The following is a 22,421-nucleotide window of genomic DNA, read 5'->3' as shown; positions in this document are numbered from 1 at the left end:
GCTGGACCCAAAAAGCAACAGCTAACTACAACTTAACTAACTTAATGAGTATTATGCTGCAGTCATAAGGCTGACATGGAGATTCAATTAGTTACTTTTTATATTAAGGCACTAGTGTATAAATACTTTGAATTTGAAAATCGAGTTCCACAGTTGTGAAAAATTACAACCTATTTCATATTATGGCAGGTTTAAAAAAAGACTATACCTCTAGTGCAAAAGAGAATTACATGAAGACAGTTGATGGATATTTGTACATGTATGTAACTTGGAATCAGGAAAGCTGTATGTATCTTTGTCCAAGGAAATATTATTTGTTTGTATACGAGGATGTTTCTTCAAGGTATTGCATGGCTCAGTCAGAGTCTGCTGCTATGACATCATAAGATGTTTGGTGGCTTGTTGACAGACCAGCTTTTTTGTTAAGACCTGATTTTATCAGATTTTTGTTAAGACCTGATTTTATAAAGACCTGATTTTATCAGATTTTTGTTAAGACCTGATTTTATAAAGACCTGATTTTATCAGATTTTTGTTAAGACCTGATTTTACAAAGACCTGATTTTATCAGATGTTTGGAGGTCTGGAAAGGGGGGTGTACTGTAGCATTTTAGAGTCGTCTGCTTTGCAACTACAGTGGAACCCCATTTTAAGACCTTGTTTTCTTAGTTCATAAACCTTCCCGCAGTGGGGCACTGCGGTTATGAAATTAAAGGCCCCTCCTGTTTTTGGAACCGCAGGAGCTTTCTAGTTTGCTGTTAGATAGTTTTTTTGTTCCTCTTTCCTGTCATGCTCTCTTTTTCTTCATGAATTCTTTTCTTTTTTCTGCCTTCTTGCTCATTCACCTGTATTTTTTCCAAAAATCTCTTCTCTTGCCGCTTGTCTCGCGATTCATGTATAGTTTAATCTGTTAGTGTTCTGATGTAAGTCCAGCAGTAGATAGGTTAAGCCTATTTTAACATACTGGAAACTGGTAATCTTCCAGTAGGTATTAATTTAGTTTTACTAAAGCCTGCTGGGACACAAGTAATGGGTTAGTGCATTTGTAAACAGGAATCGCTTGACAAGTGGCCCCCTTCATCCCCCCCTTCCTCGTCCTGATATGGCTCTGCGTAGTCGGCTGGACGGTAAGCAACAAATAAACAAACAAACAAACAAAGTTCATAAACCTCTGTAAAATTACCCCCATTTTAAGACCTTGTTTTTGTTAAGACCCGATTTTATTTTGTTAGGTCTTTAAAGGCTGACATATAGTCCTATTTAATTAGTTTCATTACTTCCAGGGCTTTTCCCATCGTTGCGGGGATGTATAAATTAAGCTTCCTGCAAAGTTTTAGGTTTGAAGTCCTTACCAATTACGAGAAATAATTAATTCTTTATTGCTATGTTTAGCAACAGTTCTCCAGGACTTGGGCTATTTTTAGACCGTCAACACAGACAGTACAGCTTCGTCAATCCCCGTGTGAAGGAAATCCGGCTCTCACCTTCCACGTGCAAAACGTTGTGATATTGACACGCCAGATTAGCGCGGTAGCGTATTGTGCTAAGCAGGAAAGCGCGCTTTTCTGTATTCTTGTTAACTTCGCAATTTCCGGAAAACATCCACTTTCACTTTGAGACTGTTCTGTTTACATTCGACACTATCAACACCACTTTGCAATACTGAAATAATTTTTTCTGTGTTCAAAAGCTACAGCCAATCGTTATTATATCCCCTTAGGTACAGTTTTATAACATTATTGGCACATGTAAACAATATGAACGCTACGTAGGCTATATGGCAGCCTTTAAAGGGGGATTGAATTACATATTCTTACTCCGAATCACATATAGCATTGTCACAGACTCACATGCTAGGTACTGAAAACGCTAACCCATCAAAAACATTTAAGGGAAGCAACCCACTCCAAAAAAGGCTGAAATAGCCATGGTAATGGGCAGGTTCCCCGGGAGTTACCTCCCATATGGCTACTTCCCGTCTGCCACCACATGGCCCATCATTCGTCTTTTCAGCGGCCTAACATGAGGGTGCTCTGAATTTTCGCTAGACAGCGGCTGACTTGTGTGAGCTCTCGCCTACCAGCCGCGTTAACCTGTCGTGCTCCCGTGCGGGCGCCAGCTTTGGTGAGCCCGTTCTTGTTTGTTTACAGCTGTTCTTGTGTTGTTGTTGCTGATATTTCGTCCCTCGGACTTAGTTATCAGTAACTGTTGCTGTTGCCGCCATTTGTATTTCGTCAGCTTGCTGTCGTTTTCGTTGTTTGGCATGTAACCGGCGCTTGTTTCTGTATTTTGTTTTGCAAGCTTGGTTTTTCTTGTTGCGAACGTTCGTTTTGTTTACGGAATTTTCAGTCCGTGTTTTCTACTTACGTTGTTTGCCTTATTTTCGACTTACGTTTGTGCTTTTTTGTCAAGTCATTATGGCTGACTCTCCCGCAGTGGGGCACTGCGGTTATGAAATTAAAAGCCCCTCCTGTTTTTGGAACCGCAGGAGCTTTCTAGTTTGCTGTTAGGTAGATTTTTGGTTCCTCTTTCCTGTCATGCTCTCTTTTTCTTCATGAATTCTTTTCTTTTTTCTGCCTTCTTGCTCATTCACCTGTATTTTTTCCAAAAATCTCTTCTCTTGCCGCTTGTCTCGCGATTCATGTATAGTTTAATCTGTTAGTGTTCTGATGTAAGTCCAGCAGTAGATAGGTTAAGCCTATTTTAACATACTGGAAACTGGTAATCTTCCAGTAGGTATTAATTTAGTTTTACTAAAGCCTGCTGGGACACAAGTAATGGGTTAGTGCATTTGTAAACAGGAATCGCTTGACAAGTGGCCCCCTTCATCCCCCCCTTCCTCGTCCTGATATGGCTCTGCGTAGTCGGCTGGACGTTAAGCAACAAATAAACAAACAAACAAACAAAATGGCTGACTCGGACAAGCGTAAGGGCAAGGGCGACGTGAAGGGCAAGATTAAGCCCAAGTCGTCTTCTTCTAAGCTGGTAGTGCTGGTTACGGATGCAGCACGCAATACTGTACTTTCGGTTACGATTTCTCCTCCGAGTGAGGCTACGGAGGTTCGTCCTTCTTCTTCTGTTGTTTCTGCGCCTTCCTCTTTAGCGGCGCCGGAACAGGGGGCTCTTGTGTCCTCTTTAATTAAGTCGTTAGTTCCAGAGATCCGGTCTTTGGTTCAACAGGAAATGCAGCGTTCGTCGGTTTCCGGCAGTTCTGCGGTGCCTTCTTCCGTGGGGGGTGTACAGTCCCTCTCTTCATTGGTGGCTTCCGGTTCGGGGGTACAGCTTCCTGCCTCTGCCTTTACCACTTCTGTCAGTGGACATCCAAGTAAGTCGACTTGGTCCCACAGCCCTCGTGAGGCGTCGGGACACTCCCTTCTGGGAGACAAGTCAATTGGGCAGAGTCACCCTCTGCATTCTCCTGGTGACTCGTCCTCCCGTTTCGGCTGGGACGTTGGTAGCCAGTCTGTGCTTTATGCTGATGTCCGTCCCCGCCAGTGTGTCCGGGACTTTGACTCTCAGCAGCAGCTTCCGTTTACGGTCGCCGCATTTCCGGCTTCGGCCGGAAGCACAGTTCCTGCCCTCACTTCCCGCCCAGCCGGTTGTGAGGGTATGGATTACAGGCTGGCCTCAGGGCCTTACGGCCCCCGGCCACAGCCTGCTCCGGTTTCGGCCGGATACGCTGCCCCTCTTCCGAGTACATCCGCTTGGATCCCGGAGAGGGAACAACAGCGTTCAGCGGTGGCACATACTGCGCATCAGCTGGGGCGGTCGTCTTCTTTCCCGGACGGGATGTCGACTTCCGCTCACCCACTTCCGGACGTTTCCGATGCGTTTTCGGCTTTCCCTTTGCCTGCTGACCACGGGGTGAGCCAAGAACAATTTCGGCGTCACGACTTTCCGGTTTCCGGACAGGCCGCGGACGTTTCGGCTTCGGTTGTGGATGATTTCGATCCTCCGTTTGACCAGTCTGAGGTTCAGTCACTGGTTAGCGAGGATCCTCGTACGGGATTTCCGTCTCGGCTTCGGAATATTCTGAATTCCGCCGCGGAAGTTACATCCCGCTACTTTCCTGAGGGGGCTTCGGCTTCCGGAGTTTCGGCTTCCGTTCCTCCCTCAGCGATGGCCGACTTCCTTCCCGGGAGGGAGGACACTTCCTCCTTCCGGTTTGTGGAGTCACCGGTAGTGGCCTACCACCTTTCTCAGGTGCTTGCGAAGAATTCGCGCCAGAGTGGTGGTTTGCCAGCCGTGCCTGTTCCGCTTCTGGTTCCGTTTGGGCCGGTTCCGGAGCAGGCACAGTCTTGGGTTGCTTCGGGGGCTCAATCCTCTTCCGGTGTCACCTCGGTACATCAGAAGTTGGTTCTGCCTTCGAACAGCCGGAACCTGATAGCGTCTTTTTCGCTCCCTCGGTCTTCGTTGCCGTTGACGAGGGATCTGCTGCCTCTTTTGTCAAAACAGGTCCGGAATGATTGTTTTGCCAGTAAAAGAGTCGACGCTAGTCAGTTTGGAGGAGATGGCACGCCAGCTTCTGGAGCTTGCGTCTATCTCCGACACTCTGGTTCGCACTCTGTCTTGGGCTCTGACCGATTCTCTCGTCCCGTTCACCCTTAGCGAGGAGCAGAACGCGGACGACATCTCTGTTCTTCTCGCTGCTCTCGCGAAGGTGAACGAGGAACAGACGCGGCTTTCCTCCCTGCAATATGCACACGCGGTGATGAGCAGGAGGGAGCTGTTTCTGGACCACTCACTTTGCGGACCAGGCTACCCGGGATGCCCTTCGGGTTTCCCCGGTTGTAGAGGGGTCTCTGTTCAGCCAAATGGCGGTAGACGCTCGGCAGAAAGAGATCCAGTCACTTAAGGACACGCAGTTCTGTGACTTTGCTCTACAGGGTATGAGGCAGGCTAAGCCTTCACAGCAGGGGAAGGCTCAGTCTTCGTCTCAACCCAAGCCTGCGTCCAAGAGACCTGCACAGCAGTCGTCTCGAGGTGGCAAGAAACGGACTGCGTCAGGAAGGGGGCGTGGCGGCTCTGGTAGCAAGCCTCACCTCCAATGAAGTGCTCCCGGTCTCACCCTCCTTCCGCCCTCCACTCCAGTGATGGCGGGAGGCCCCTCCCGGGCACTCTCCAATTGGATGGTCTCTGTAGACAGCCAATGGATAGTGGGAGTGGTGAGATCGGGCTTCCGTCTGCTATGTCGGGAAGAGAAGGCACCTCTTTCCCGGCGGCCGCCGCCCTTCAAACCCCCCTCCTCGCAGGAAGCAAGGTCCGTTCTTCAGACGGAAATTGTCTCCCTGGTGCAGAAGGGTGCGGTAGAGAGGGTCCTAGACCAAAGCTCTCTGGGATTTTACGGGCGTCTTTTCGCCGTTCCCAAGGCTTCAGGGGCCTGGCGTCCGGTCTTGGACTTATCTCATCTCAACACGTTCTTGAGAGAGATCAAGTTCAAGATGGAGACGCCAGCTACGGTCAGGGACTCTCTCCGCCCAGGGGATTGGGTGACCTCAATCGATCTTACCGATGCATACTTTCACATTCTTATGCATCCGGTCGACCGGAAGTGGCTTCGCTTCCGGTGGGGCGGGAAGATTTTCCAGTTTCGCGCACTCCCTTTTGGGCTGTCCCTGACTCCGTGGATATTCACCATGGTGGTTTGACAGTTCTGCGCAGTCCTGGTGAGGTCACAGGGGATCAGACTGCGAGTTTATCTTGACGATTGGCTTATTCTGAACCAATCCCAGATAGGCTGTGCGCAGCATACCCAATCGGTTCTTCGAGAGGCCTCCTTGCTGGGGTTCTCGATCAACCGATCAAAGTCGGAGTTGATCCCGTCTCGGACATTCACCTATCTGGGGATGTCTTTCGACACGGTGGCTTGGACGGTCCAACCCTCTCAGAGGAGGGTGGACAAGCTCCAAGCTTAGATCCGCTCTACTTTGTCTCTCCTGCAGGCTACCCTCAGGACTCTAGCCTCCATCTTGGGGCAGATGGAGTCTATGGCTCTGTTGGTTCCTCTGGGCAGGGTCCACAAACGGCCTTTGCAGGCAGCACGCCCTTGTCCCTCTTCAGGGATGGTTCCGGTCTGCGACCCTTCCGTGGCTGGACACGGATTGGGTCTGCAAAGGAGTGCCGATTGCTTTGCCACCCCCAGATCTGGATCTCTTCACGGATGCTTCCCAACGGGGGTGGGGAGCGCACACGGATCTACACACGGTGTCAGGTCTGTGGTCGGCGGAACAGAGCCAGTGGCATATCAACTTGCTGGAGCTAGAAGCAGTAGCTCTAGCTCTAGTCGAGTTTCTGCCCTCCCTGCAGGCCAAGCATGTTCGTCTGTTTACAGACAACACAACTGTGGCCGCTTATCTCAACAAGCAGGGGGGCTCGCGGTCCCCGTCTCTCTCGGAGAGGGCCTGCGAGATTCTGAAGTGGTGCGCCCTGCACCACATCATTCTCTCGGCCAGGTTCCTTCCAGGGAGGCTGAACACTCTGGCGGATGCTCTCAGCCGGTCCGACAGGGTGCTTCAGTCAGAGTGGACCATCACTCACGGGGCACTGCTGCGCCTTTGGGCCCAGGTCCAAAAGCCTCTCGTGGATCTGTTTGCCACCAGGTTCTCGAAGAGGCTTCCGGTGTTCGTCTCGCCATTCCCGGACCCCCAGGCTTGGCGAGTGAACGCTCTGGACATTTCCTGGACGGGTCTCGAGGCGTACGCCTTCCCGCCTTTCCAATTACTCAGCCGAGTAATTCGAAAGGCGGAACTGGAGGGGCCGACTCTTCTTCTGGTCGCCCCTCTTTGGCCGTCGCAGGTCTGGTTCCCAGACCTGCTTCGGCTCTCCCAAGGGCCTCCCATTCCTCTCTCCCTTGGGAGAGGGGAACTCGTGCAGCCCCGAACAGGAGTTCCACACGAGGAGCCCAGTCTTCTGAAGCTTCACGCGTGGAGGTTGTTCGGGACTCACTGAGGCGCTCTGGGGCGTCTTCTCTGACGCTGGACCTGGTGGGCCGTTCACATAGGGCGTCCACTGCATCCGTGTATGCCTCTCACTGGAGGTCCTGGTCCACCTGGTGTTCTGTTAGGGGGGTTAGTGCGGTGGCGCCTCGCTCGATGCAGGTCGCCAACCATCTCTCCTTTCTTTTCTCACAGGGCGCGTCCGTTTCCTCTTTGAGGGTCCGGCGCTCTGCGATTTCCGCTACACTCAAACAGATTGGTCGTTCGATCAATGTAGGGGGAGTGATAGCGGCTGTTATTAAGGGTGCTTCTCTTAAGCAGGTCAGGTCCAGATTGGCCACCCCTAAGTGGGATCTGTTCCTGGTGTTAGCATTTTTACGTTCTGCGGATTTTGAGCCTTTGAGAGAGGCTAGTCTTCACAACCTTACTCGGAAGACTCTGTTTTTGATTCTGTTGGCTACGGCCCGGTGGGGTAGCGAGGTCCACGCTCTGTCGGGTCTGCCTGGTGATATTTCTTTTGAATCGGACGGTTCAGTGACTTTACACTTCCGGCCCGATTTTTTGGCTAAAAATCAGGCTCCGGGGCAGGCCTCTCCGTTGGTTAGAGTCAAGGCTCTGACCAACGCGTTGGCTCCGGATGATCCTGATTTGGTCAACTGTCCTGTGCGGGCGCTGCGTTTGTACTTAACCCGCACTCAGGCTGTACGTTCTAGTACTCAGAAACTGTTATTTCTTTCCATTCTTACGGCACGGGAGAAAGACATTTCTAAGGTGACGCTGGCACGGTGGGTGACTTCGCTCATACGACAAGCCTATGTTTGGAGTCACACGAACGGGGGGGGGGGGGGGGGGGGGGGCGCTGCCTGCCTTTCCCCTGGACTCTGCTCGAGCCCATGAGACTAGGGCTTGGGCGTCGTCGCTTGCTGTGCTACGCTCAAAACGTCTGGACGAGGTCTTGTCCACTGCTTATTGGCGTTCCGAAGACATATTTATTAACTATTATCTTCGGGACGTCTCTGCTCTTCGCCAGGACGGCTCACGCGGGCTTCCTGCTCTTGTGGCAGCCGGCCAGGTTCTGGCTAGAATGTGATGGTGAGTTTGATTTTTTTTCTTGCCCACCGCCATGTTGATGTTATCTGCTATATGTGATTCGGAGTAAGAATATGTAATTTAATGGAAAATTTCTAAGTAAATTTTCATTTGATTAATATACTTACCCGAATCACATAGTGAATTCCCTCCTGCCTTCCCCGCTTATGGTTTTAGTTTCTTTAAAGCCGTATGATGGGCCATGTGGTGGCTGATGGGAAATAGCCATAGGGGAGGTAACTCCCGGGGAACCTGCCCATTACCATGGCTATTTCAGCCTTTTTTGGAGTGGGTTGCTTCCCTTAAATGTTTTTGATGGGTTAGCGTTTTCAGTACCTAGCATGTGAGTCTGTGACAATGCTTTATGTGATTCGGGTAAGTATATTAATCAAATGAAAATTTACTAAGAAATTTTCCATTCTACTGTAACATTTTAGAGTCGTCTGCTTTGCAACTGCAGGTTTGGGATCTCGAACTACACACTGTACTATGACGACTACGTCAAGCTGTACGTGAGCACAATAATGCCCATCATGCAGGCAGAGAACCCAAACCGTGTCTACCTCACATCCAGCCCTAGCGACGGCAAGGAGACCGTCAAGGAAGGTTACGTCGCTAAGGACCCAGGATCCCAACTGTATGGAGATAGTAAGTGTACAAATACTGCATGCTAAGTTCTGGTTCCAGTCTTTTCAATTCCATGCAGACAGTAAGTTTAATTTTCTTTCATTTTCATAACTTTATTGTCCCCTTTATTGTCCCATCGCTAGGAAACTCGAGTCGCTTCCTCCCAGTGGAAAGCTAGCAGCAACAGAGTTGTGCTACCCAGGTGTGTGCGTGTCTATGGGTAATCAGTCACATGCATTATGTCTCCAAACTGTTCAAAATGCTGCAGCCCGCATCCTCTTTGGGTCAAAGAAAACACAGCATGTCACTCCACCGCTATACACACTCCACCGCTATACACACTCCACCGCTATACACACTCCACCGCTATACACACTCCACCGCTATACACACTCCACCGCTATACACACTCCACCGCTATACACACTCCACCGGCTGCCGGTGGAACAGCGTATTAAGTACAAAGTCGCTTGTCTGTGTTTCAAGGTCTTCTCCGGAAGTGCCCCTCAGTACCTTTTTAAACTCCTGCACATATACGCCCCATCACGCACACTCAGATCATCCGCTGACAACAAGCTACTAAAAGTTGAGCGCTTCAACAGGAAGCAGCACGGAGCAAGAACCTTCTGTTGTGCTGCACCACCACTCTGGAACTCTCTTTCCTTCTCTGTCAGACACTGCACCTCTCTCAGCTCTTTCAAACAACAGTTGACATTTTCTTTTTTACACAATACTACTGTACACCAACCCGGCCGAATGTCTTTTTCACACAATACTACTGTACACCAACCCGGCCGAATGTCTTTTTTACACAATACTACTGTACACCAACCCGGCCTAATGTCTTTTTCACACAATACTACTGTACACCAACCCGGCCGAATGTCTTTTCCATTTCATTTCTGCACGTACTCCTCTCTCACAAAGTTGGCATGATTGTTGAAAGTGTTCGCTGGGTATGTGTGTATATATAATGTGTATAGCATATATGAATATTGTGTGAACAGTACATGTGGTGATTTTTGTCCGCACGGTTAATTGTCTTATGTAGGTTGTAAATTTAATTGTTCTATTCTGTATATATGTTCTTTGGTAAAGGGCTTAGAGCCATAGGTAAGGCACTTAAGAATGTCCAGTTATTATTATTATTATTATGGCAGAGTGACCCAGGTATTTTTGCCACAGTGGTGACATGGGGGTGGAACATGGATACTGTCTCGGAGTCTGCACATACAGTTGACCCGTGTCCGTCCCGGCCCAGATTCGAACTCGTGACCATAGGATCACAATTGAGTCCAGCACTCTACCAACTGAGCTACCGGGCAAATACTCAATGCTGAGTTCTGTTTCAAGTCTTTTTAATTCCAACTCCAAATCCATGCAACTCCAAATGGCACATCAGTTCATTGGCTACGTCATGACCCAAGTGCAAGTGTGGGGGGGGGGGGGGGGGGGGAGGGAGGCAGGGAGGGAGGCATGACGTTTGATTAACAAAGAATTTATTACAAGATTTAAACATGTCTCACTGTAACCAACCCGTTTCAGTTCATTTCTACGACTACGGTATGGACCAGTGGAAAGCGGACAGGTTCCGTATTCCCCGTTTTGCGTCGGAGTATGGTATAGAGGCCTGGTGTAACTATGAGACGCTGAAGGACGTGTTTGAAGACTCTGACATGAGTTACTGCTCTCCTCAGGCTGATCACAGACAGCATCACACTGGTGGTCAGTTTGCTCTTATTCTGTTTTTACAGTGTGTGTGGTGGGGTGTGTGTGTCTGTGTAAGTGTGTGTGTGTGTCTGGGTGTGTCTGTGTGTGTCTGTGTGTGTGTGTGTGTGTGTGTGTGTGTGTGTGTGTGTGTGTGTGTGTGCATGCGTGCATGTATGTGTGCACATGGGTGTGTGTGTTACCAGTCCCTTCAAGCTAATCATCCTGAGCGTTATACATGTGGCATGTGTGTCCATTCAGTTCTTGCATTCACTATTTTTGCGTTGCAAATTTGACAGGTTGTTGGTTTTGTTATAGCTGTATTTGACTTTGATATCATATCAACTCACATAGTTGCAGATTCTTGAGGTAGTCTGTTTTAATCCACACACATTGTTTCATATACAGTATTTATGTGTGAATGGAATTTGAGTGTAAGTTATGTATATGCATGTGTTTCTGAAAAAGTGTAACCAAAGCCCCTGTAAATAATTGTCCTCGGCTGATTTTCAGTTTATTCTCCTCCTTTCTGGAATTTGAATAAGACTTGCTCGAATGGAAGATGGACATGTATGCTTCAGCAGTTTAATTTCTTGCTTTGGATTTGATCACAGGTGACACAGAGATGGAAATGGAAATTATGAAACACCTGACGCTGCCCCCCAGTGGTACACCTGAACCGTTACGCTTCAAAAACTTCATTTACCTGACACAGGTACAGTGCTGAGAGTGGGATCATACTAATGATACGTACAGATTCCATGGCTTTAACAAGAACAGTGGTAAACCCTTTTTAAAAATTCTGAGAAAATTACAGCTCAAAAGAAAAGATCTGTATGTACCTTTATGGGCGTTTATAACAGATAATGTGAACAAAACCTAAGGTCTTAAAACAGTCTGGAAAGAGGGGTGCTAGTCTTCTTCTTCGTTCGTGGGCTGAAACTCCCATGTACTCTCGTGGTTTTGCACAAGTGGGTTTTTACGTGTATGACCCTTTTTACCCCGTCATTTAGGCAGCCGTATGCCGCTTTCGAGGGAGCAAGAGAGGTTTTACTTCTAGTGAAAACAAATTCCATTTCATGATATTGATTTGTTGCGACCGATGTTCTCAGATCAACCAGGCCATGTCCGTCAAGTCCCAGACAGAACACTACCGTCGCCACCAGGGGTCGCTGCAGGATGACGGACGAGGACTGACCATGGGGGCGCTGTACTGGCAGCTCAACGACATCTGGCAGGCTCCCACCTGGGCTTCAATAGGTATGACAAGCCGTCTGAAATTGATTTGCTTGCGTAACAATAGTTTTGAAATGAGCAGTTGGCTTTGCCTTAGTCACTAGGGGTGGTGTAACTTACACCTCTTTGTATCAATCTGCCTTGAAGGCAAGGACAGATGTCCAGAACAGCGCGGTGCAGTTTCCTTGAATGAGTGTGCAGTGTTCGGTACAGAACTGAGGCGTGTCAGCCGTGACGGTGCCTGAGCTAAACATTGGCGGGCACTGCTCACAGCCCGGCACACGGCACTGTAAACATTCCCCCTCCCTTCACCTCTCTCGCCACCACCCACCGTACCCTTGGTCTCCCTTCACCTCTCTCACCACCACCCACCGTACCCTTGGTCTCATAACTAACAAGTTGAACCACTTGCTTCAGTTGGGGATGCAAATATCGGTGGGGGGGGGGGGGGGGGGCAGGTAGCCCAGGGTCTTTTGATCCTAGAGTCACGAGTTCGAATCCGGGCCGGGTGGGACACAGGTCAACTTTATGTGCAGACCCAGAGACGGTAGCCATGTCCCACCCCCGTGTCAACTTTATGTGCAGACCCAGAGACGGTAGCCATGTCCCACCCCCGTGTCAACTTTATGTGCAGACCCAGAGACGGTAGCCATGTCCCACCCCCGTGTCAACTTTATGTGCAGACCCAGAGACGGTAGCCATGTCCCACCCCTGTGTCAACTTTATGTGCAGACCCAGAGACGGTAGCCATGTCCCACCCCCGTGTCAACTTTATGTGCAGACCCTAGAATTAGACACCCTTGAACATTTCTTTTTTAGTTGCCAAGAGGTGATGAAGGGTTGGAAAATATGTAAAGATTTTGTGTATAAGAAAATACATGTTGCCATCATTTTGAATGAAGAAAATGTATTTTTGGGTTATTTTAGGGAAAGTTTGAAAAGTGATTATATTTACTTTGTGAATTATTGTATTTTAATTACCAAAATGACCATTGGAAAATTTAGATATGGGAAAAAGGTAGATTTGGGTGTATTATTGGAAACTGAGCTGAACATTAGGAATAAATTTATGTTATGATTACTTTTATGTATTTATTTATTTAAACATATTAGTTTACTGATAAGGTTTATTGATATAAAAATGTACACATTTGACAGAGAAAAGAAAAGACCTATGAAGAAGGTTTGCTCCAAGCCACACAAAAAAACAAAAAACAAAAAAATGATAAGGCAAAAAAATAATTGTAGTAGCAAACCTGCATGCAACTGAGGTTTAAAAAAAAAGAAAAAAAAAAAAACCACTTTATGTGCAGACCCAGAGACGGTAGCCATGTCCCACCCCCGTGTCAACTTTATGTGCAGACCCAGAGACGGTAGCCATGTCCCACCCAAGTGTCAACTTTATGTGCAGACCCAGAGACAGTAGCCATGTCCCACCCCCGTGTCATCAGTGGCACGCAAAAGACCTTCGTCATTTTGCCATAAGTGCAGTCTGGCTGATACCGCCTAAACACACATACACTTTTGTATCTCATCAAAAGTCCGGGTAAAACCCGGGAACATGCCCCCAATGGCTTTGCGGTGAGGCCGTAAAACTTGAATTTCTTTCTCTCTCTCTTCATCCTGCTGCCCCCAATGGCTTTGCGGTGAGGGCGTAAAACTTGAATTTCTTTCTCTCTCTCTTCATCCTGCTACCCCTAATGGCTTTGCCGTGAGGGCGTAACACTTGAATTTCTCTCTTTATCCCCAGACTACAGCGGGCGCTGGAAGATGCTGCAATACTACGCTCTCGACTTCTTCAACCCGGTGCTCGTGTCCCCGTTTCTGGATGGATTCGACATCAACATCTTCGTCGTCGTGGACCAGATTCCAACTGTGCCAGTCCGCGACCCTCATGGCAGACAGCTGACATTCGAACCAATGTCACAGTTCAAGGACATTCTCAACAGCAGTGTGGAGCGAGAGAACGTCCTTGACCTTACCGCCAAGGTCGGACATGATGTCAACGGGGTGGTGACCATAGAGATGTACAACTGGAACAATTTCCAAGCGCTGCACCGGTGGACTGTGCCGTACAAGGTAGGTGGGATCTTAGGGCTGCTCTCGTAGGCTTGTGCAAATTTACTGTGCATCATAGGAACCCGAACATTGCGTAGGACTATCAGGGAGAGTATAATATATTATATTATCAGGGATGGCCAAATCTCACATATTTCACTCGCCAGCTGGGCGAGTAACTTCAAGAAATTCACTAGCCCACCACAAATTTCACTAGCCCGGTACATACCACATAATATTTTTGGATTTGTGACTGTCAGAAACACACGAATCTGTGGCAATTCCACAAATAACGAGGCTGTGGTCAGCGATGACCAGGCTTTCCCAGTGTTTATTTGGTTCTTAAATCGATGTTACATGTACCACTGAAAGTTATTTTGCATGTGAACCGTGTGCCTGTTTTGTCATGTCACAAAAAACCAAAAAACAGACACGAACAAAAACAACTGCAACAAAACTCTTAATATGTTGAGGGACTGACTGTGTCAGTGTTTTCCCATTCGAGTTTTCTGTACTGAGACTTGTTATTTTATGTCACGTCTGACAGTTGAACACCACAGCAGAGTCGATATTCAACTTTCAAGCATGAGGCTGGCACTATGATGTCGATACTCACCAAATGTGTCAATGCTTGTTCCTTTCAAGTTTGCTGTACTGAGACTGAAACTTGTTATATTTGACGTCTGACAGTTGAACACCACAGCAGAGTCGATATTCAAGCAGGGGGTGGGCTCTATGATGTCAGAAGCGGGCTGCAGCTCCAAGAAGGACTGCTTCATCTACACCTACGTCAACGACCCCACCGCTGGCATCAACAACTGGATCTACCTTGCCGAGCTCAAAGACTCCAACCTGCAGAAAGCACAAGTCACTGTGAGTACACTGGAACTCTCTGTTTCATTGGAACGCTTAATTCACGGCAAAACCAAACATTCACACATTTGTCTTTCTTGATTTTGAATGTGAATGTTAGCGGTCAGCTAGCATCTTTTGTGGATTTTTGCCAAAATGTTAGCTTGAGAGACGGGCATAGTGATAAGACATCGGCCTTCTAATCGGAAGGTCGTGAGTTCAAATCCCGTCCGCTGCCACCTGGTGGGTTCAGGGTGGAGATTTTTCCGATCTCCCAGGTCAACTTATGGACAGACCTGCCAGTGACTTATCCCCCTTACTGTGTACACGCAAGCACAAGACCAAGTGTGCATGAAAGAGATCCTGTAATTTAAGACAATTGTTATGTTTGTCTAAACCTGTTAGGCCAAAAAAAAAATAGGTGTGGTTACGGTAACATAGCCAAAAAAAATAGGGTAGGTAGGTAGGCAATCACTTTTTTTTTTAAACTTTTTTTTCTAATGTGTACAAATTAAACCTACTTGACAGGGAAATAAGTGTGCGACTCGGGCGCTTTCACTTTCATTGCGTTTTTTGCACTCGTTTTTTTTTTTTTGACAAATGGAATAAAAGGTTATAGGATCGGCCCCTAAAAATAGGGTAGGTCGGGTTACCGTAACCACACCTATTTTTTTTTAGGCCTTAGCTAATAGTAATACCTGATGCACATGTACCTGACCGTAACGTTTTCCTCTCCAGATTGTACCTGACTGTAACGTTTTCCTCTCCAGATTGTCAACGTGCATCAAGATTCAGACCGCGATTTCTCCATCGACCTTGCCACCACAGCCATCGCCCCCTTCGTGTGGCTGGAGGCAGGGAGCATCATGGGAAGGTTCTCCACCAACGGCTTCCTGATGGTCAAGCCGACCACAATGGTCAAGTTTACGGCGTGGAAGGACGTGGATTTTCACACGCTGCATAATGCACTGACCGTTGGCTCTCTGATGGAAGTGTATGGGGCATGGGAACTACAGTAGAACACAACTTTAAACGTCGAAAAGGACCCAGTTCATGAACTGGAACAAGGAGAATAGAGTTTGGGTTTTGGGTTTGACTTTTTTCGTCAAAAATCCAAAAACAAATTGACTGCCAACGTTCCAAAATTCAGAACAAAAAACCAAGAAAGGTAAGTTATTGGAACGTTTAATTGTGACAAAACAAAACGTTACGGTCACTATGACATACCTTTCTTGGTTTTCTTATTTTGACTTCGTCATTTCAAAGTACAGACTTATAAGTTTAAGACTTAAACAAGTCAAGTCAAGTCAAGTATTTCATTGTTTTGGGCCCAGAGGGCTTTGAAACAAAGATAACAAATCAGTCAGTTAATATATGTATACAAATTGAGCGGACAAATACAACAATACTATACAAATGTATGCTTTGTATGCTTGTTGATTTGTGCTAGTTTATTCTATAATGAATTTGTAAAGCGCCTGGAGCCAATTGATGGGACTCGCGCTATAGAAAAGTTATTTATTATTATTATTATTATACAACCAAAATAAATTGGCAATATACACTTCCATACATACAAACAAAACTAAAATAGGTTTAACAAAATCAGGTAAGAAATCGTATACATTAAGCGGACAACGATAATATACAGCCAAAATAAATTGGCAATATCATTATGCCATGCATCTTTTGTAAAAACACAAAACAAAACGAAAGCATGTATTACATACATATACATACCAATAAAGAAACTAGATGTAACGCTAACATACTAAAATCATAACGTGGGCTACAAATCTTGCTAGCTTCATTAGTTTTATCTTAGATTTACAATTCATTAACTGTTCATATTTTAAACAATTTGGGTGAGATCGGTAATAAGGACTAATTCATTTTCTTCTTTCAGACACTATACTTTCATCGGTACAAATGAACAAATAGTGAAACTCATCACCCAATTCATTTTTATCGCACATATCACACAATCTTTCATTTCTAGGAGCATTAAAAAACCTGTGCTGATGTATTGGCAACTTATGGTTGCTTGTTCTAAATTTTGCTAATTTAATTTGGAATTTCCTAGGCAACCAAAGCAAATACCTTTCCAGACAAAAATCCTTTTTATATATTCTGTAATTAAAACACAAGTTGTTGGCATTCACGTCAGTGTTCTATTCCTGCAGGAATTGATCTCTTTAGCCTTTGTTTTACAACGTTTTTAAAACCTGAGACGGCTGAAGACTCTGAGTTGTCCATAAATATGATAGACCCAACTTATTTAACATAGTATTGACATGCGACAACCAGGGCAATTTAACGTTTTGTACATGGTACAACCTCAAATGTAGTTTTAACATTAAACAAGACATCTTATTCACACCATCGTTCATTTCTTTCATCAGCTTATACCAATAAACTAGTAACTGACATTGTACCTCAATTCTAATTGGGTAACCACCAAGCTCTCCGAAAACCATACAAATCTGAGAAAAGCAAGACTTAACAAGTCGCGTTCCCGCAGTGGGGCACTGCGGTTATGAAATTAAAGGCCCCTCCTGTTTTTGGAACCGCAGGAGCTTTCTAGTTTGCTGTTAGGTAGATTTTTGGTTCCTCTTTCCTGTCATGCTCTCTTTTTCTTCATGAATTCTTTTCTTTTTTCTGCCTTCTTGCTCATTCACCTGTATTTTTTCCAAAAATCTCTTCTCTTGCCGCTTGTCTCGCGATTCATGTATAGTTTAATCTGTTAGTGTTCTGATGTAAGTCCAGCAGTAGATAGGTTAAGCCTATTTTAACATACTGGAAACTGGTAATCTTCCAGTAGGTATTAATTTAGTTTTACTAAAGCCTGCTGGGACACAAGTAATGGGTTAGTGCATTTGTACAGGAATCGCTTGACAAGTGGCCCCCTTCATCCCCCCCTTCCTCGTCCTGATATGGCTCTGCGTAGTCGGCTGGACGTTAAGCAACAAATAAACAAACAAACAAACAAGTCGCGTAAGGCGAAAATACATTTAGTCAAGCTGTCGAACTCACAGAATGAAACGGAACGCACTGCAATTTTTCACCAAGACGGTATACTCGTAGCATCGTCAGTCCACCGCTCGTGGCGTTAGCAGTGAAGTTGACACGCCATAATAGCGTGGTAGTGGTTGCGCTGAGCAGGATAGCACGCTTTTCTGTATCTCTATTCTTTTTAACTTTCTGAGCTTGTTTTTAGTCCAAACATATCATATCTATATTTTTTTGTTGGAATCAGGAACTGACAAGGAAAAAGATGAAATCGTTTTTAAATCGGTTTCGGAAATTTGATTTTAATCATGATTTTAATTTTTTTAATTTTCAGAGCTGAAAAAATAGGGAGTCTTTACATAAACTGAGGGTCTTAAAAGGGGGGTCTGCTGTACTTGGTGAGGAAAATATTGATTGTTATTAAAGATAAAATGACAATCATGGGTACTTGATTGTGATGCTTGAGCAGAAATACTTTCAGTGTGAGAACAATTGATGTTATTATATCAGTGTCACAGTTTAGTGACAACTTGAGAACATTGAAACCAACGCAAAATTTTAAATTCACTGTGGTTATAGGTGTTTGATTAGAGCAATCCTAAAGTGATCATTATATTTATGTTGTGCATTCATCATGGCAGTGTTATTTTTTATTCAATATGAAAGTGATTCAGTATACAGAAAGTTATTCATTATGTGAGTTTTACATCTTGTGAAACTAAACTAAGCAAAAGAAGTAATGCAACAAATGTCACACCGCACTTCCAGTGTCATTTCATTCAAACTTTCCTTGCTATCTTTTGGGGTACCCTTATATTAGGGGTGGTACGCGAGTAAAAAAAATCTTTGATCCAAAAAGTGTGCCATATAGCTAAGGGAAGTGCCTTTAATGGCATAGAAAGTTTGAATAAAATCACATGGGAATGAATGTTTGAGTTCAACATTTGTTGCAATCCTGTTTTTGCTGTGTGTATGTGTCTCTTTGCCTTGACAATGCAGTGCAGATTTACAAGTAATTGTTGATGTGATAAGGGACACACTGCAACATTTTACTTTATGTCTGCATTGAGACATAAAGATACTAATTTCTTTGTGAGTTTCTTTGTTAATGATTACCTGTGATAGACTGCATGTATAAACAGCTGATTCAAGTTTGGTGTGACTTCATTTTGGGTTTTCCTTTTATTGATTTCACAAAGGATTGATACTTTTCATTTACTAGAAAGAGAAGGTTGAATTTGATCTTAATACAGCTGATTCTTTTAACAACTATCAATATACTTTTCATTGCATATTGAATGAAGCTGCTGATTTCGGAACACATCCCGCAGTGGGGCACTGCGGTTATGAAATTAAAGGCCCCTCCTGTTTTTGGAACTGCAGGAGCTTTCTAGTTTGCTGTTAGGTAGATTTTTGGTTCCTCTTTCCTGTCATGCTCTCTTTTTCTTCATGAATTCTTTTCTTTTTTCTGCCTTCTTGCTCATTCACCTGTATTTTTTCCAAAAATCTCTTCTCTTGCCGCTTGTCTCGCGATTCATGTATAGTTTAATCTGTTAGTGTTCTGATGTAAGTCCAGCAGTAGATAGGTTAAGCCTATTTTAACATACTGGAAACTGGTAATCTTCCAGTAGGTATTAATTTAGTTTTACTAAAGCCTGCTGGGACACAAGTAATGGGTTAGTGCATTTGTAAACAGGAATCGCTTGACAAGTGGCCCCCTTCATCCCCCCCTTCCTTGTCCTGATATGGCTCTGCGTAGTCGGCTGGACGTTAAGCAACAAATAAACAAACAAACAAACAATTTCGGAACATTCCAGTCATTAAATGATTTTGTTATTTGTCTTTTTTGTGTGTAAGTTACCATTGTATTTTTTTTTCTTCTTCTGATGTTTCCCCTTATTGTTTTCTCTTTTATTTTGGGGGGGGGGGGGGGGGGGGGGGGGGGGAGACAGTTTTGCTGTGGTGAGGAATGATGGGCTGGAGCTTGAACTCTCTAGCCAAATGCTAAAGTAATACTAAGTTTAACAATAACAATAACACTTTATTGTCCATTAGAATGAATCCATTAAAACGGTAAATTGTCTTCGACACCTCTAAGCTGCCTGCCAACAATCATAAAATACACATCGAAAGAGCTACAAGAATATTCAAAAGAGGCACATTAAATAAATATGATAATTGCATTAACAGGCACGACTATTGCAACTTACCCTTACTCAGTGCAGTGTCAACAATATATAGTATATATATAACATTACAATACCGTATTAAAAGAGCTGATTAACTATTAGTCAGGTTAGCTCACACCCCATTCCAAGCCCCCCCCCCCCCCCCCGCACCCCAGGGGCGGATGGGGGGGGGGGGGGGGGGGTTACAGGGGTTCCCCCCAAAAAAGATTTAATACCAACTTTAAAAGAAATAATGAGTGGCTGCTGACACCAGTTGATCATGTTTAAAATCAAGGATAAGCCATAAATTGTTCATAAAATAGCTAAAACTCTAAGAATCATGCAGCTTCAGGGGGGCTTTGCCCCCCAGACCCCCAACGGGGCCATGCCCCTGTACCCCACAAGGGGTCTATCCCTGGACCCCAGGTTGTAACCCCCTCCCCCCCCCCCCCCCCCCCCCTGGCTTAACTGCTCCGCCCCCCCACCCCACCCCACCCATTGTCATGTGCAGGTGCATTAGACCCTGTATACAGAGTAGTAATTAAACATCTCAATCCGAATGAAAGTGATGTGGTGCTGATTCATGTGCAATACTGACTGATAAACATGTATGCATTGATCTTTGTGATAATATGGTATTGCTTGCACAATAAAGTGGATGCTTTTTTCAAGTTATTGATAGAGTGGGGTTATTTATGTATACATAAATGTGTGTGTTTGTGTGTGTGTGTCTCTCTGTTTTTTTTCTGTTTGTTCGTGAGAAAGAGAGAGAGATCAGACATGTGAATTGTCCATTTACGTTTCAGCGGCAAAAAAAAATTGTCCGCGGCAAAAAAAAGGTAAATTAAATTATATGTATGCTGTGACAGGGAGACTACCGTCGCCCTTCACAGCAGACTCTGCAGAGTTCGCCTTAGAAGTTGCGAGCTATTTATAGCTATTTATAGCTCGCAAGGCAAAATAACAGTTTTTATAGGGCTTAGAAATAAGCTCTAAAATTCTCAATCCTGTTTGATTGGACTTCGCCGGCCCTCCAAAGGTGATTGTGGTGTTTCGGCACTCGGTTACATGTATACTATTTCTCTATCCATTATTTGCTTACACAAGAACTATCAAAATATTGGTCTAAAATGCTAACATTCGTTTTCCTTCCTTGGGTCCCCCCAACAGGGCTCTGCCCCTGACCCCCGCCGGCCCCTGGACCTCGGCCTATTTTCAGAGTTTTTTTCTATTTTGGAATTCCCTTGCCTGAGAGATAGAGAGGGAGCTTGTCTCTCAGTGTTTCCATAAGCCAGAGAGAGAAACAGTGTATGTGTGTTGGTGCGCAAGCTTCGCTGTCTGTGCGTGTTTTTGTGTGAGACAGACATGTGTATCAATAATAGACAAACACAAAATGTGAAATGACCCAGAGACTGAGTAACCTAGATTATTCTGATAAGTATAAGGGTGCATCCAAATACTGTATCACCCTAACAGTCCGATGATACTGTAAAGTGTGTCACGGTGCCACTAACTTTCACCTAAAACAGCAAGATTACATTGTTAAGTATAATGGTGCACCAAATAGTATCACGTTCTTGTAATCACTAGGGCCTATATAGCAAGATTACATTGTTAAGTATAATGGTGCACCAAATAGTATCACGTTCTTGTAATCACTAGGGCCTATAGCAAGATACACTGGGACCCCCTTTTTAAGATCCCCACCCTCACCCAAAAATATTTTTTTTAACTTTAAGACTTGATCTGTTTAAGACCCCCCTTTCTCGAATGTTCTGGTCATGGCCTGTGTAAACTAACCTCCAGTTTTTAGACTCCCTCCCTTCTACGACCTGATTCTCGACAGTGCTAACAGGACGGTTTCACTGTAATTATATATAACCACTGGTTACCCAGAAGCGAAATCTGCCTACCTTGCAAATTCGCTTGTATCTAAGTTTTTATCGCAGAAAAAGGAACGCTTACAAGGGAATGAATTATCAAGTTCATTGACGAAGGTCATGTTACTGTTGTAAAAAGGATAAAGGTTGAGTTTAGTGTGGATTCTTTGTTTTAAGCCCCTTTTCTAAAACTCGAATGGTTTTGATATAAGAGACGGTAGCTCACAAAGTTTATGTTTGGTTGGTGTTGGCTCCAATTGTGTTCCGCGTTAGAAAATGAAAAGAACAACACTTATGACAACACCAACGTGTAACTATCATGGCAATAATTATAAATATAACAGTAATGTCCACAGCTACAAACTGAACAACAACAACAACAATGCAACAACAACAACAATGCAACAACAGATAAATACAACAACACAACTGACAACCACCACCACTGACCAACAAGAACACCTATTCAACCACAAATGCAACAGTGTAATCACAGCACTTACAGATTCCTCAGTTTTAAACATCTCGATCTGGATTGTAAGATGTAGCCTACACATTTCTTTATCTGATGTTTAACGTCGTTTTCAACCACGAAGGGTTATATCGCGACGGAAGATGTACACAGTGTAGCTGACTGTTTGTCACAGTGTCCAGGTGGAGAGAGGGAAGTTCTGTTCCCATGTAATCACTATTCTGCAGCGCAAGTCACAATAACAGCTCCAAGCGCCTTCCACTTCTAATACAAGAAACACACATACACACACACGCACATACACACACGTACACACACTGGCACACACACACGCATGCATACACACACACACACACACAAACACACACACACACACATACATATACAC

The 22,421-nt window shown here is 45.1% G+C and overlaps 1 protein-coding gene across 2 annotated transcripts in view; it reads left to right on the top strand.

Moving 5' to 3' along the window:
* LOC138978344 (beta-mannosidase-like) overlaps window positions 1-17,493 on the top strand; it is a 50,242-nt gene extending 32,749 nt beyond the window's left edge. For both annotated transcript variants that reach the window (XM_070351057.1, XM_070351058.1), the window contains exons 11-17: window positions 8,485-8,672; window positions 10,197-10,376; window positions 10,973-11,073; window positions 11,471-11,618; window positions 13,345-13,673; window positions 14,343-14,525; window positions 15,275-17,493. In XM_070351057.1, coding sequence (XP_070207158.1) covers window positions 8,485-8,672; window positions 10,197-10,376; window positions 10,973-11,073; window positions 11,471-11,618; window positions 13,345-13,673; window positions 14,343-14,525; window positions 15,275-15,523 — 1,378 coding nt within the window. In that variant the 3' untranslated portion in view covers window positions 15,524-17,493. The remainder of the gene's footprint in view (window positions 1-8,484; window positions 8,673-10,196; window positions 10,377-10,972; window positions 11,074-11,470; window positions 11,619-13,344; window positions 13,674-14,342; window positions 14,526-15,274) is intronic.
* The last annotated feature ends 4,928 nt before the right edge of the window (window positions 17,494-22,421 follow it).

Source organism: Littorina saxatilis, linkage group LG10 (genome assembly GCF_037325665.1).
Source record: "Littorina saxatilis isolate snail1 linkage group LG10, US_GU_Lsax_2.0, whole genome shotgun sequence".
In the NCBI taxonomy this organism is placed as follows: Eukaryota; Metazoa; Mollusca; class Gastropoda; order Littorinimorpha; family Littorinidae; genus Littorina; species Littorina saxatilis.
This window is presented reverse-complemented; position numbering and strand designations above follow the sequence as displayed.